Source organism: Rana temporaria, chromosome 13 (assembly GCF_905171775.1).
Source record: "Rana temporaria chromosome 13, aRanTem1.1, whole genome shotgun sequence".
Classification (NCBI taxonomy): domain Eukaryota; kingdom Metazoa; phylum Chordata; class Amphibia; order Anura; family Ranidae; genus Rana; species Rana temporaria.
This window is the reverse complement of record NC_053501.1, coordinates 72753629-72769505: the sequence shown is the minus strand read 5'-3', so window position 1 is coordinate 72769505 and position 15877 is coordinate 72753629. Positions and strand designations below refer to the sequence as shown.

Genomic DNA, 15877 nt, shown 5'->3' with positions numbered 1-15877 from the left:
GCATGCTTATACTTTTTTTAGAGGCGCGATATTGTTTTAAGTACAATCCTTGTTTTATTGATTGCATGCAATATTCAAATTTTCTGAGATTGTGTATTTGGGGTTTTCATGAGCTGTAAGCCATAATCCTCACAATTATGACAAATCACGTCTTGAACCATCTTGCTTTGCATGTAATGAGTCTCACCTTTTAAAGTTGCATTAGTGAAATAAATGAACTTTTGCACGATATTAAAATTTTTCGAGTTTCACCTGTATTAGTTTACAGAATTATTATGCAACTAAATGAAAGACTAGAATTTTTTCCCATCTCACTTGTCTCATCTGTTAAAAGGGGAGATGGGGGGGGGGGGGGAGAGGGGGGGGATATCGATGCACCCTTCTTTTCAATAACAGTTATAAGTCTTCAATTCATGGAGTTTGACAGCTTCTTGATCTGTTGACGATCAACTTTTTGTGCAGCAGCAACCACAGGCTCCTAGACACTGTTCCTGTGTACTGTATTGCTTCACTGTAAATCTCCCATTTAAGAAGGACCCACAATTTCTCAATAGGATTTAGGTCAGATGAGAAGAGAAAGGGGGCCATGTAATTCTTTCATCTAAGGTTTTGTACCACGATGCATGCGATGGAGCATTGTCCTGCACAAATATTATGGTCTTGAAAGATGTAGATTTTCCTGTACCACTGCTTGAGGAAAGTAACTTCTGAAAACTGGCAGTAGGTTTGAGAGTTGATTTTGAGACCATCTTCAACCCCAAAAGCAAGTCAGTTGAATCTTTTTTGGCCCATTTTGCCAGAGGAAAACAAGCTGCCTAATAAATGCACACCTTGGTAAAGGGTGTTTATCTTTTAGGGCCACGCCTTCCCTCATTACAAGAATGCACATCACCTGATATGCTTAAATCCAATAAGCATTCAAGTTTATACAGCTTGGAGTTGGGACAATATACAGAAAAATTATGATTTGGTCAAAATACTCACTTACCCTTTAATTGTGCACACAGTGTTTTAAAAGCAATATTAGAATTTTCTGCCCAGTTAGAAAATAATAGCCAGTTGTAGACTGAAATAGGAGTGGATTTCTTATTTCATAAACTGCTGCTGTCACAATCAATTTTGTTAAACAAAAAAAAAGGGATCTATTCTCTTGGAACTGCACTTTTGGAAGTGGCCTACAAATGTCCAGGAAAAACGGCAAATTACAGGCTACAAAAAAACATTATGTATTTAGTAACCCAGATTTTACCCCCAGAGCTCTAGACAGACAAGGGTTGGTGGATACCTGAGAAATTTAGCTGAGGACTCTGATGTGACAGGGAACTCCACTTAAGACTGGAGGTGCCATAAATTAAAAAAAGGTTAACACTCCATTACAGGCAGCCTAGGTACAAGGATCAGAAAACTGCTTCTCAATTTCTCACAAGACCTTGCATGGTTTGACTCGCCCTATAAAATTTTGATATCAAAAGCAACATTTCCAACATTTAGCTGGCCAAATGGAAAGCAATTATGCCACCTTTCTGCTTTCACCATCTCTATTTTAACAGATTAAGCCAGGTTTTCTATGGTAGAAAAAGGTCAGGTTTTAGAAGATGGGGAAGCTGATAGCTTATGTTCAGCTTTATTGAAATTTTGTAAAAAGTGGAGAAAAAAAAAAAAAGAAAAAAAAGGGACCAGCTTCATAATCTGGTGAAAGTAGAGCCACTATTAAACAAAATGAGCAATACATAAATGTAAAACATTTACAAGCCACAGATATAGAAAATGTGTGTGGTACTACAGCGCTACTATTTCTATTTCCAAAGGAAAAATTATATAAAATAACTAAATAATACAGCTGCAAACACAAAAAGGTGTACAAAACCAAAAGTGATAAATGAATATAGGTGTTGCGCTAGTATTAACTTATTCCTATAAATACAATAGTGCATACGAGATCCCCAGGTGGAGCATAATAATTGGGCAAAGGTGCAAATTAACATCAAGCAAACAATAAGTTAATAACATGAGGATAAAAAAAAAAAAAAAAACAGTGAGGTGCTATAAGGTGCAAAACAAAACAGTCCCGTTTGAAATCAGCATGAAACCTTCATGGAAAAAAACAGCAACCTGCACAATCACTGAGAGGAAAAAATGACAAACAATCCTGTGTTATGGAGTGTTCAGTGCATGGAGACTTCACCCCCTGGATCTCCTATTCCTTCAGGGCAATACAGCTCATAATAGGAAAAAGAAAACAGACATAGTGCAAATAACGTTTTAGGATAGATGAAAGAAACTTTGCAATACAGCGATTGCACTCACGATACATTCGATCAAAAGAAGCTCAGCTGTAGAGTCAAACGCAGCTCAGTGCTTTGCGATCTCCTCAGTTGGACGGATCTCCCGATCACGTCACTAGGCTCCTCCCCCACGCGTATCGTCACTGGACACGTGACTTATTCATGCAACCCATGAAAAAGTCACGTGTCCAGTGACGATACGCGTGGGGGAGGAGCCTAGTGACGCGATCTACGGGAGATCCGTCCAACTGAGGAGATCGCAAAGCACTGAGCTGCGTTTGACTCTACAGCTGAGCTTCTTTTGATCGAATGTATCGTGAGTGCAATCGCTGTATTGCAAAGTTTCTTTCATCTATCCTAAAACGTTATTTGCACTATGTCTGTTTTCTTTTTCCTATTATGAGCCCGTATGGAGAAAAGTAACCAGGGATCCTCAGGATTATAACCTTACTCTGGTCCAAATAGAACTGAGAAACACAATCTGAGTTGATAACTATATACTTTAAATTTATTTTTTACCTAAATTGTACTATGTATCTATGTATTCTATTACCATATATTTATTCTCTGTTATAGTTTGCATCATATACCCTTTCCTCCGAAGAAGACCCATATGTGGGGGTCGAAGCGCGTCAAGGAAAACAACTTAACCTGAAGATCAGCCATTCATGTTGATCAGTGTCATGTAATTTTGGTGCTATATTCTCATATGTATGTGTCCTCAGTATAAACTGTACCTGAGTTCATTGTTTTACGACTTTGTACTTGTAAAAAAGTAAAAAAATGTATTTAATAACAAATTGGTACGTCTCTGTAATTGTTTATATAATTTTTGCTGCCTAAAAACCCCACTGGGGAGCCCTTCCTTTTTCATTACCTTTACAGGGGTGAGCAGCACTTTCCCTACCCCTTTGTGTCCTTTCTTTATTTACATAGTTTTAAACATTTGTACCATCTCCTATACATTGCATTAAATATAAACAAAGGTTTTAAAACTTTACCTGGATTCTGCCATCATGGCAGACGCCTGATATAAAAGCTGGGTTTGATGGTCCGTGTTAAATGCCCGAGCATAAGCCACATTGTCAAGAACATCACTGCCAGACAACCCATACCTATTAAAAAATAAAATAATAATATGATCACAAGCCAAAAGAGTGCAATTTCCTTAAAATAAAAGCATATAATATGATATTCTGTGCTTACAAAACCTGCATGCATAAGCCTGATTAGACTACTAGTTCAGTTATAACCAGAGACAGAGCTGAAAGACATTTAAAAAAGAACATTCTCATGGATGCTGTGCAGATCCTATTCCATTACCACTGACTTCTATAGGTCTCTCAATTCATGTGACTTTTTATGCACATGTTTGAAAATGCAACTTGTTTTTTAAACACTATCAAAGCCCAGTTTCAGACATCTACCACCACATAAGCAAGACATGTTTAAAGTAATTTTGCAAACGTTTGTAAATTGGTTTATACGGAGGAGAAAAAAAAAAAACAAACACACAGGTTCCAACATGTACCCAACATATTTTTACTGCATGGATTCCAGAGAAAATATCTGCAATTTGCTTTTACATTTAGGTGCCGCACCACCATCCCAATCACAGTAACAAGCCAACAGTCACAAAGGGCATAACACTTGATATGGTCAGTAGACATGTGCATTCGTTTTCGTCTGAATGCATTTGTTAGAATTTCAGGAAACGAAAACCGAAAGATCCATAATAAAAAATGCTTTATTTTCGTTTTCATTGCGGTCGATTGTGCCTAACCTTAACTCTATTAGTCCAATATTATTCTACATAAAGAGAAAAGATGCGACATTATAGAGACATGAAGAGTCGACATAGACAGAAAAGATTCGACAGAGAAAAAAGATTTGACATAGACATGAAGATTTGACTAATTAGCTAAAAACAACTGTAAAGTATGCCTGTGAAATAGCGCATGCTTCCCGTACTTAGAACTGTCACTGCACAAAGTGTCATTTCTGAAAGAAAAAAAGTAATTTAAAAATGACTCGCGGCTATAATGAATTGTCGGCTCCCGGCAATTCAGAGAATGCATTCATAAAAAAAAAAAAGTGTGGGGGTCCCCCCAAATTCAATTACCAGGCCTTTCAGGTCTGGTATGGATATTAAGGGGGAACCCCGCCGTCAATTAAAAAAAAAAAGTGGGGTTCCCCCCAAATATCCATTCTAGACCCTTCAGGTCTGGTGTGGATTTTAAGGGGAACTCCACCCCAAATAAAAAAAAGGCGTGGAGTTCCTCCATGAATCCACACCAGACCCCTTATCAGAGCACGTGATAAGGATACGGCTCTCACTCAAGACAGGGAAACCGGTACTGCTTACTGGCTCAAATTGTATGGCAAGAATTGACACACAGTCTTGCCTTGTTCCCAAAAAATGCAGAGAGATGGCTGCAGCTTGGGGAGCTGCTTTTATTGGCAAATTAAATCACAAAACCTATGCATTCAGATTGGTTAGCTTATACATTCACTCCCATTTACCCGCCCCCCTGCGACGTCTGTACTATAGCGCATGTAATACACATGCAAGTCCTTTGTTCGATATTCATACACATGGGTCCCTGGTCAGCTCTGCATGGGTCTGGCCATATATGGTATAACAGTTCTTCTTAGCACAAAGTTCCTTCATTGAAATGAGAAGGGGGGGAAGGGAGGTTGAACACATTTGGAGCATAAGGGGAAAATGGCATCATCTGTTCTTGATAATAGTCCTTTTGTATCTCCATCACTATTGTGGCATATTTTTCACGTGTGTGTGTGTGTATATATATATATATATATATATATATATATATATATATATATATATATATATATATATATATATATATATATATATATATATATATAAAAAACAAATTAAAAGAATATAAGCAGAGAAAACATTTTAGTGGTTCTAATAAAAGAATTAGCTTAACTCAAAAATATAAATTTTAGCCCAATCCATCACACACGCAACCTGGCCGGCCGCAGAAAAAAAAAAGAAGAGGGGGGGGGGACGAGAGAGCACCCCCCCTCCTGAACCGTACCAGGCCACATGCCCTCAACATCTGAAAGGCCCCTTTAACAAAAAGGACCCCCAGATCCTGCCCCCCCCCCCCCCCATGTGAATTGGTAAAAAAAAAAATTGGTAAAAATAAAAAATAAATCCAGCGGTGGTAATCCACTCTCGGTCCCAGCTCCCCGCTCCTACATTGTCGGTATCCAGCGATGGCTAATCTCCTCTCCGCCGGGGTCCAGCAATGAGATGTCCATCCAGGTCCCGGATCCAGAGCGCAGCATCGCTGGCCGCTTGTCACCACCGGAGACAGCCCTGCGAATGACGCGGCTGGAGCTAGTGACATATCTTATATAGGTGAGGCGGGCCACCTGTCACATGACCCCGCCTCCTCTGACAATGCCAAGATGCCACAAAACCCCCCCAAATGACCTTTTTTGGAAAGAAGACACCCCAAGCTATTTGCGGAGAGGCATGTTGAGTCCATGGAATATAATTTTTTTTTGCCCCAAGTGATTGAATATTGACCAAAAAAAAAAAAAAAATTACAAAATGTTGTCACTAAATGATATATTTCTCACACATGCCATGGTTATATGTGGAATTGCACCCCAAAATACATTCTGCTGCTTCTCCTGAGTACGGGGATACCACATGTGTGGGACTTTTTGGGAGCCTAGCCGCGTACAGGACCCCAAAAACCAATCACCACCTTCAAGATTTCTAAGGACATACATTTTTGATTTCACTCACAAATCTTGAAGGCGGTGATTGGTTTTTGGGGTCCCGTACGCGGCTAGGCTCCCAAAAAGTCCCACACATGTGGTATCTCCATACTCATGAGAAGCAGCAGAATGTATTTTGGGGTGCAATTCCACATATAACCATGGCATGTGTGAGAAATATATCATTTAGTGACAACGTTTTGTAATTTTTTTTTGGTCAATATTCAATTACTTGGGGCAAAAAAATTAAATATTCCATGGATTTAACATGCCTCTCAGCAAATAGCTTGGGGTGTCTTTCCAAAATGGGGTCATTTGGGGGGGTTGTTTGCCATCTTGGCATTTTATGGCCTTCAAAACTGCGATAGGTAGTGAGTAGTGAAATCAAAAATTTACACCCTTAGAAAGCCTGAAGGCGGCGATTGCTTTTTGGGGTCCCGTATGCAGCTAGGCTCCCAAAAAGTCTCACACATGTGGTATCCCCGTACTCAGGAGAAGCAGCAGAATGTATTTTGGGGTGTAATTCCACATATGGGGGGGGGGGGTTATGCTTTGCGCGTGGGTGTAAGCGTTACTGGCACTAACTAGCTACCTAGCGGCAGCAGCGACACTAATACAGCGATCAGAAAAACGATCGCTTAGCGACGCTGGCAATAGGGGGGTGAAAGGGTTAACTCTAGGGGCAATAAGGGGGTTAAAACCTTTATTAGAAAATGTATGGGGGTACCCAACGCTATAAAAACCTGGCGGGCGAACCTCAAAAAATAACTAGCTACCTAGCGGCACGAGCGACACTAATACAGCGATCAGAAAAACGATCGCTTAGTGACGCTGGCAAAAGGGGGGTGAAAGGGTTAACTAGGGGGTGATCAAGGGGGTTAAAACCTTTATTGGGGGGGTAGGGGGCTACCCTGGACCTAATAAAGGTTTTAACCCCCTTGATCACCCCCTAGTTAACCCTTTCACCCCCCTTTTGCCAGCGTCACTAAGCGATCGTTTTCCTGATCGCTGTATTAGTGTCGCTCGTGCCGCTAGGTAGCTAGTTTTTTTTGAGGTTCGCCGCCATGTTTTTATAGCGTTAGGTACCCCCATTAATGTTCTAATGCTATAAAAACATAGCGGCGAACCTCAAAAAAAAAAAACTAGCTACCTAGTGGCACGAGCGACACTGATACAGCGATCAGAAAAACGATCGCTTCGCGACGCTGGCAAAAGGGGGGTGAAAGGGTTAACTAAGGGGTGATCACGGGGTTAAAACCTTTATTGGGGATCACTTCCTCCTCTGCCTGTGTTTACAGTGCAGGCAGAAGGATGTGCATTGGCTGAGAGCGATCCGGAGGGGGCGGACAAAAACGAACCACCGCCCCCTCATCCCTCAGACAGCCACGGGGACCGCCGCAAGTACCGGGGGGGGGGGGGTCCCGATCGGACCCCCATCAAGCAGAGCACGTACAGGTACGTTGATGTGCCTGTCCGTACCATTCTGCCGACGTACATGCGGCGGTCCGAAAGTGGTTAAATAAAGGACTTTTTTCCCACACCATTTTTTTTAAAACATTTTGGGTGGAGTTCCCCTTAAAATCCACACCAGACCTGAAGGGCCTGGAATGGATATTTGGGGGGAACCCCACGTCATTTTTTTTAAAATTGATGTCGGAGTTCCCCTTAATATCCATACCAGACCCGAAGGGCCTGGTAATTGAATTTGGGGGGACCCTCACGCTTTTTTTTTTATGAATGAATTCTCTCTGAATTGCCGGGAGTCATTATAGCTGCAAGTGATTTTTAAATTATTTTTTTTCCTTCAGAAATGACACTTTGTGCAGAGACAGTTCTAAGTACAGGAAACTTGTGCTATTTCACATGCATACTTTACAGCCCCCCTAGGTTTTTGTTTTTTTTAAAGATTCTGTCGAATCTCTCCTTTTTAAGATTCCGTCAAATCTTCTTAGAACATTCGACAGACACCATAAGCCTTTAATGATAGATTCAACCTTAATTCATTTGGATTTTCGGACGAATGCATAAAAACGAAATAAATAAAAACGAAATAAAATAAAAAACTATTTCGGGAGTAACTAAATAAATTTATTTTTAGGACGAAAACGAAATTCCGAAACAAAATATTTCAGTGTACACATGTCCAATTGTCAGCATATGTCAGAAAGCGCATAAATTGGCCTGAAACGCTAAAACCGGTAAAGATATATGCAGGCACCTGTAGGGGAGAGGTAGTTGTCACTTCACATTCCTGAGCAAAAATCACTAGGTACTCTGAAAAATAATGCTGCACATTCAACTACTGAAGCAAACAAGGTTTGAAATTACATTGAGGCTGGATTCACACTATGGATTTTTAGTGCTTTTTGCAGATTTGCACTACAGAACGCGATCCATAGGAAACCATGTTAAAATGGACTGTAGTGCAAATCTGCAAAATGCAAAAAGCACTAAAAATGCATAGATGTGAATCCAGCCTTAAGTGCTTCTGAAGCCAAAAGCCTTTAAAACTTTTCAGATACAGCAAGTAAAAGGCCCTAATGCACAGTGGATATTATATAAAAAAAAAAGCTGCCTGTAGAAAGCTGTAGTGAGGTTTTTAGCATTTTGGTAGCAGCGTTTGGCTCTCAGCAAAACTATACTCCCATAAAAGCTTATGGCACAAAAACGTTAATAAAAACACAGAATAGTCATGTTTTTAAAGCGGTTTTTAGATTTTTTCAGAGTTAAAGCGGTTGTAAACACGCACAATCCACTTTTTGCTACAGGCAAGCTTATAATGAGGCTTACCTGTAGCTACCCCGGATATCCCACGTTTAGTGCAGGGTTTAGAAGATATCCCCTATATTTGCACGTGCCGACGTAATCGGCACCCTGAAGCAACAGCACATACGTGCCGTTGCTTCAGTGAGTGTGCCGTCAGCGGCGGCTCTGGCCAATCAGTGCCGGAGCCACAATAGCCGGAAGCAACTACGGGAGCGATGTTGCCAGCCGGTGCCGTGTACGGGCACCGCATCGGAGGCTTCGATCTCAGGTGAGTATTACATAACTAGTATGCTATGCATACTAGCTCATTATGCCCTTTTCTTGCAGGGTTTTTTTTTATTATTATGTGGGTTTACAACCATTTTAAAGTGTTTTTACAGCTGAAAAACTCCTCAAAATCCACTAGAATACTAGCTATAAAATAAAATATAGATATACATATTTATTATGCTGAAGGGTAGAGTTGACAAATAAAAGATATACGTTCATAAAACAATCATGAGCCAAAAAGGAACTGCTGCAGCACCACTGTCGAAACAAATTTTAGCATGGAGTGAAGCTGCATCAAGGGACACATCACAAACATTCTTTAAGCCCTGGACCAACCGGTCCGCCAATTCAACTTACTCTCGGGGCATCTGGCTAGAAGTCAAGACATGACGCAAAACTTTGGCCCATCCGTGCCGTAGTCAACACGGGCCAAAATGCTGACCCAGCGCAGCAATGGTGAAAAAAGGATAGGTCACCAGGATCACCATGTCCCCGGGAGTAGAACCCCATTTGGAGGACCACACACACAAGACCAAAAATATGAGGGGGCAGGGAGGATGGGCCCAAGGCATCTACTTGCAGATCCAACGGAGTGTGGGCAAGTGTCCTATAACAAATCCGCCTCTCCCGTGAAGTGGGGGGCTGTTGGCCAGTGTAACACTGACAGACTAAAGGCGCCCGTGTATGGTGTATCCCTGTAAGAAATTTAACTCGCTGGCCGCCCTGGTCCAGAATGGGGCATGTCACTGCTGACTGAATTTGGAGCTAGCGGTTTGCGCATGCTCACTGATTAGACTGGGGTGACCACTTATCCAGACAGTCGCCCATGCCTGTTAGGTCTTCGTAGAAAAAAAAAAAAAAATGAAAAATATAGCAAAGCTATAGGACCACAAGAACCCAATGGAAAGAAGAAACAAAATACATCCATAATTTTATGTTTGTTTTCACCAGAACAGGAAGAGTGGAGAAATAAACCACATGGGACACTTTCCAGGTGCTCTTTTAGATGGGCAGCCAGAAAGAGGTACAAAAAAAAACAAAAAAAACAAAGAGACATGGCAAAAAAACTGACAGGGGATTAAAAGCACCCCCCCCCCCCCCCATCCACAACAAGAAAAAGGTTGCCTATATACACATGCAGCATCCTCGCAAATTTTACTTTTTGGCTGAATGCCAGACAAAGCTTGAAGCAAATGCCGCCCCTTAATTTATCCATTCTTCCTACTATGGAGACTCTGGCAGCTTACACAAATTTGCAAATGTGTGCAAACACTGACCCAGTCTGCTTTAAAAAACAATTTGGTTGTTTTTCAGGCTGGCAGGTGTGCGATAGCTTCAAGCATGTCCTACCACAATAATGAGCAGTCTCACTGGCCAATATTGGTTGGGCAAGCTTCTGCATCAGCAGGAAGATAATATTTTTATCTTTAGAAAGGTCTGTTGAGCCCATAATTCAGGTTGTTCTGTTGATGATTTGATTGTTTCCTCTGGGGCCATAACACCATATCCCTATAGAAGTATTTTTTTTACCTCAAGACATAGTCAAAAAAATAAATCTATCAGAAAATGTCAAAGCTAGATAGAATCTGTCAGGCCATCCCATTTTGGGGAGATTTCCCACCATGCCATTTCCAGTACACTGTCGTCACTTGTGTGTCATCTTGGACAGTACAGCCCTCTTTGAATGCATAAGATTAAAGTAGGCCAGTGGGAAATGAGCCATTTCACCTAAAATACTTATATCTGGCAAACTGGCAGCAATTTAGAGATTCCAGAAAAAAAAAAAAAAAAAAAAAAAAAATGATGAGCACTAGCGTCATAACCAAGAGAGTTACGCGGATCCAAATCAGATTTCCTCAATCATGTATGGTAAGGAGCTGAGACTGACGATTATAATAATAAAAAAAAAAAAAAAAAAAAAAAGATACATGTGCACACACAAAAAGTTAAGTAAACCCCCACACAACTTATCAGTGTAATCGAACCAGCTCTTTAAAAGCAGGAGACCATACACCGTTACAATACAAAAAAGTTAAAAGGGGTTGTAAACCTCTGTTTTAAAACTTAATGCATCCTATGCATTAAGGTGAAAAAACACTTTGCAGTGTCCAGCCCACCCCCCCCCCCCCCCCCCCCGTTTTACTTACCCGAGCCCTGAATTTTCATGGCCGCATCGCTCTTCATTGGATAGATAGCAGCACAGCCATTGGCTCCCGCTGCTGACAATCAAATCCAATGACACAGGACCCGATCGCCGCTGGAGTCCCGCGATCGGTCCCCGGAGCTGAAGAACGGGGAGAGGCGTGTGTAGACACGGCTTTCCCGTTCTTCACTGGCGGCAGCATCGATCGGGTCATCCCTTTTATAGGGGGACACGATCGATGACGTCACACCTACAGCCACACCCCCTACAGTTGTAAACACACTTCAGGGAACACATAACCCCAACAGCGCCCCCTGTGGTTAACTCCCAAACTGCAATTGTCATTTTCACAATAAACAATGCATTTTAAATGCATTTTTTGCTGTGAAAATGACAATGGTCCCAAAAATGTGTCAAAATTGTCCGAAGTGAAAGATATAACACGTTTCAGAAAAAACAAACAATCGCCGAGTTGGAAAAGGGGGATTACCTTCCTTAGGTCAGTATTTTGTTGGACCACATTTTCCTTCAATTACAGACCTTAAGTCTGTTGGGATAGGTCTCCACTAACTTTACACATCTAGACAATATTTGCAGACTCTTCTTTGCAGAGTTGCTCAAGTTCAGTTAAATTTGACGGTGACCATTTGTGAACTGGTCTGGTCTCAGACTAGGCCGTGCAAGGACATTCACCTTCTCCAACCACTGTGTGGTCATTTTTGCTGTGTGTCTCATGTTGGAAGGTAAACCTTCTCCCTAGTGACAATTTTCTGGCAGAGGGCAGTAGATTTTCCTCAAGAATTTGATGGTATTTTGCCCAATCCATTTTTCTTCTACCCTGGCACATGGACCAGTCCTTGCAGCAGAAAAAAACACCCCCATAACAGGATATTACTACCTCCATGCCTTACTGTAGGAATGGTGTTTTTTGGCTGGCAATTTTAGTCTCATCTGACCACTTAAAAAAAAAAAAACCCTTGAATATTCTGAGGCCACAAGGGAAAAGGCAATACGGTCAGAGGAGACTAACATGTATATATTTGGCCTCAACACCAAAACATACATATCTAGCAGAGGGGGTGATCCTTTTTCCAACTCGGAATTGTTTTTAAAAACAGAAATCAATGACACGTTGGTGTTCTTTCACTTGGCTGTTATAAGTTGCAATAGTAAATACAGCTGGATAAAACAAACTGTCTTCATTTCAGGCTGCAAAGCAAAAAACACACCACACACACACACACACACACACACACACACACACACACACACAATACCTTTCAGCAACAGCAAGCAGCCTTTCGGGTCGAAAAGTGCCCTCTGTGTCTATGTACATGGCTTTCCCTTCACCACCACCTCGGTCAATTGGGAGCTGAAAAAAAAAAAAAAAAAAAAAAATTAAGTGTACGATACCAAACCGTAACATAATTTAAATACAATGTTCAAAAAAAAAAAAAAAAAAAAAAAAACAAAAAAAAAAATTTAAAAAAAATTTGGATTAAGGAACATTTTGAAAACAGACCTCAATGGGGAAATTTATCATCATACTATAATATAATAAGGATGCCACATTGTTTGATGGAAATTAAATTAAATCAACCTTTCCGTTTTTTTTTCTCTTATCTTTAAAATGAAAATATATAATAATAAATATTTTTGTATTGAGCGCTCCAAGACAACAAAAGAGATGGTCAATTTTCCTTATTGGGATCCTTAGAGCAGAATAAGGCTTTAATAGGAGGAGCAGGGATGACCCAACTTCCCCCTAAGACAATTGACACACCTGGTACTTCTGGATGCGTATTGCCCCCAATTCCTCCCACATGGCAGCACTAATGCATGACGACAACAAAGCTGCTCGGGAACCTCGCTGCTGTCACACTGAGGTGGCAACAGAGTTTTTAGACATTTCAAAACAGAAACCATCACCAAGAATTCAAAAGAAGCAATTCAGACAACTCTTTCTGACCCACAAGGGCATTCTGGGGATGGAATCAGTTACAATGTTCAGACTACCAATTATGGCCAGCAGATAGCAAAAGATGTTCATGCCAAAGGACAAGAAATTAGATCTTCCGCTCATTGTGGACTTCTCTGCAAATATCCTTATAAATAAATAATTTTGCCTGTAGAAATTACTGTTCTTTTCAGATAGTTCATGCCTCGGGTCTTAAAAACTGAAATCTTGAAGCCTTATTTGTTGAGCTACTATGTCTAAATGTAGAATATCAGGATATGAGACATTAGTGGTGCAATAGGGTTGGCCGGGGAACAAGTAAGCTTTGTGGAGGGCTCAGAACCGACAGTTTTCTCAGTACATACTAGGCGAGGTTTCCGCATCAACAGAACCACTTTGTTGCACGAATGGTAAATTTTGGTAAGAAATTTTATTTAATTGTAAACGGGCGACAGGGACACTTTAAGATGAGCACTGTAAACATTGCATATGTTAAACAACTTAAAGCGGGGGTTCACCCTATAAAACGCAAAAAAAAAATGTTTTTCTTATACCATAAAATCAGGCATTGTAGCGCGAGCTACAGTATGCCTGTCCCGATTTTTTTATCCCCGTACTCACCTTGTACTCGTACATCGAAGATACCGTCTCCCCTCGGGGAATGGGCGTGCCTATGGAGACGGAGGATGATTGACGGCCGGCTCTGGCGCGTCACGCTTCTCCGGAAATAGCCGAAATAGGCTTGGCTCTTCACGGCGCCTGTGCATAGCCTGTGCGCAGGCGCCGTGAAGAGCCGAGACCTACTCCGGCTGTCTTCGGGGAGAGTGACGTGCCAGGGCCGGCCGTCAATCATCCTCCCTCGCCAAAATCTTTAATGTACAAGTACACAGTGAGTACGGGGGTAAAAAAATCTGGACAGGCATACTGTAGCTCGCGCTACAATGCCTGTCTCGATGGAAAAATTATGTAAGTGAGGGTGAACTACCGCTTTAAAAAAGCAGTTATACACAGATTTGAGTGCGCTTACCTGACAGGTCACTGCCAACGTGTGGCACAACTGAGTCTTTCCTGTGCGGAACTCCCCAAACATCTCTGTAATGGACCCCGTTTCAATACCCCCTAGTTTAAAAAAAAAAAAATAATGAGTACATAACATACTTATTTCTAGAAAACTATATAATATAAATTATTCCATTTAATAGGAAAATGTGTGAACCTTGTAATAACTTGTCCAGCTCCTTCGAGCCTGTTGTAATCTGTATTATTTCAGAACGTCTCTGATGGAATTCTGTTGCTGTAGTAAATCCCATAGGAACAAGTTTAGCAGCTTCTGCCTTCAGGGGAAAAAAAAAAAAAAAAAGGTTTACAAAAATGCTAAAAATGTTATAGGAAGTTTGAAATCAGTATTGAATAGGTTTAGTCAGCAAAATGACTAGCTTTAAAGCCAACTTGTCAGGGGATGGCAAACCTTTAAAACAGCAATACTATGTAACAGCAGATTTATTCTTCCCTGTGAGGTGCGTCACTCTTGAAAAGCTTCAGGCACGGATACTATATGGCACTTAGGGGGGGTGTCAGACAGCATGTCCACAGCGATTCCTTCCTCTAAATCCTACATCACCACTGTGTAGTGTTCTGTAGGGATGTCTGTGGGAAGAACCAAAAGAGGGCACTATCCAACATACAAAAACTGTTGGGTAGTAGTGCCACTTTGGAGCTCCTCAACATTCCACCCAATCGCAGTGTCTTAAATGGTATAGCTGTGCGAACGGTTTTCCATCCAACAGGCTCTAAAATAAACTTGATGTGAGAAAAAACAGGGAGAATGCATTCCTATGCTTACTTTTACAAATGTTGGTAGCCTGACCAACAGGCTGGTCTTGTTTCAATACTTTGACCTGAAACAAACACGCACAAAAGGACTTTTCTCATCTGCATACCTGTTCTAAGGTCAGTGGCTAAGACAGTATTGAAACCAGTGGGTCACAGATAGACACCTACCATGTTTGGGGGGGGGAGGGGGGGGACGACTTCAACATTTATCTCATAAGTGTATGGAATTCATAGAAGAGAACAGAGCTCAAGACTGCAACACAGGGCAGCTTCATACGTACAGCTTTTCTAATGCTCAAATAAAAAAACATTGTGGGGCTGGCTACAGACATTCTCACGACTTTTTACGTTGGCAAAATGGCACGGACAGGCATAGGTACGTCCCCTTTAAGAAGCGCACTCGCGACCCTGCTGCCTTCTCCGCGAGTCTGACTGCGGGTCCCACGGACTCGATTGCCACAAGGATACCCGCAATCGTCTCACGGAGAGTTGCTTATGTAAACAAGCATCTCCACGCTCTGCCTAGTGACAATAACGGTGATCACCGCTTCTTGTAATCGGAAGCAGTGATCACTGTCTTATCACACACAGCCCCCCCCCCCCCCCCCCTACAGTTAAAAGAGCTCATCAGGGAACACTTAACCCCTTCACTGCCAGTAAAAAGTGCATTTTTATAGCACTGATTGCTGTAAAAATTGACAATGGTCCCAAAAATGTGTCAAAAAAAGTGTCCGCCATATATTGTCGCAGTCACAAAAAAAAAAAAAAAGCCATAAACCTATCACCTATTTTGTAGACGCTATGGGGCAGATCCACAAAGATCTGCCCCGGCGCAGCGTATCTGAGATACGCTACAAC

The 15877-nt window shown here is 41.5% G+C and overlaps 1 protein-coding gene across 1 annotated transcript in view; it reads right to left on the bottom strand.

The window, feature by feature from the left end:
- Positions 1-15877, bottom strand: part of RAD51 (RAD51 recombinase) — a 52118-nt gene that overhangs the window by 10010 nt on the left and 26231 nt on the right. Inside the window, exons 4-7 of the mRNA XM_040333763.1 lie at positions 14403-14520; positions 14214-14305; positions 12507-12601; positions 3287-3400 (exon numbers count right to left, since the gene is read on the bottom strand). Coding sequence (XP_040189697.1) covers positions 3287-3400; positions 12507-12601; positions 14214-14305; positions 14403-14520 — 419 coding nt within the window. The remainder of the gene's footprint in view (positions 1-3286; positions 3401-12506; positions 12602-14213; positions 14306-14402; positions 14521-15877) is intronic.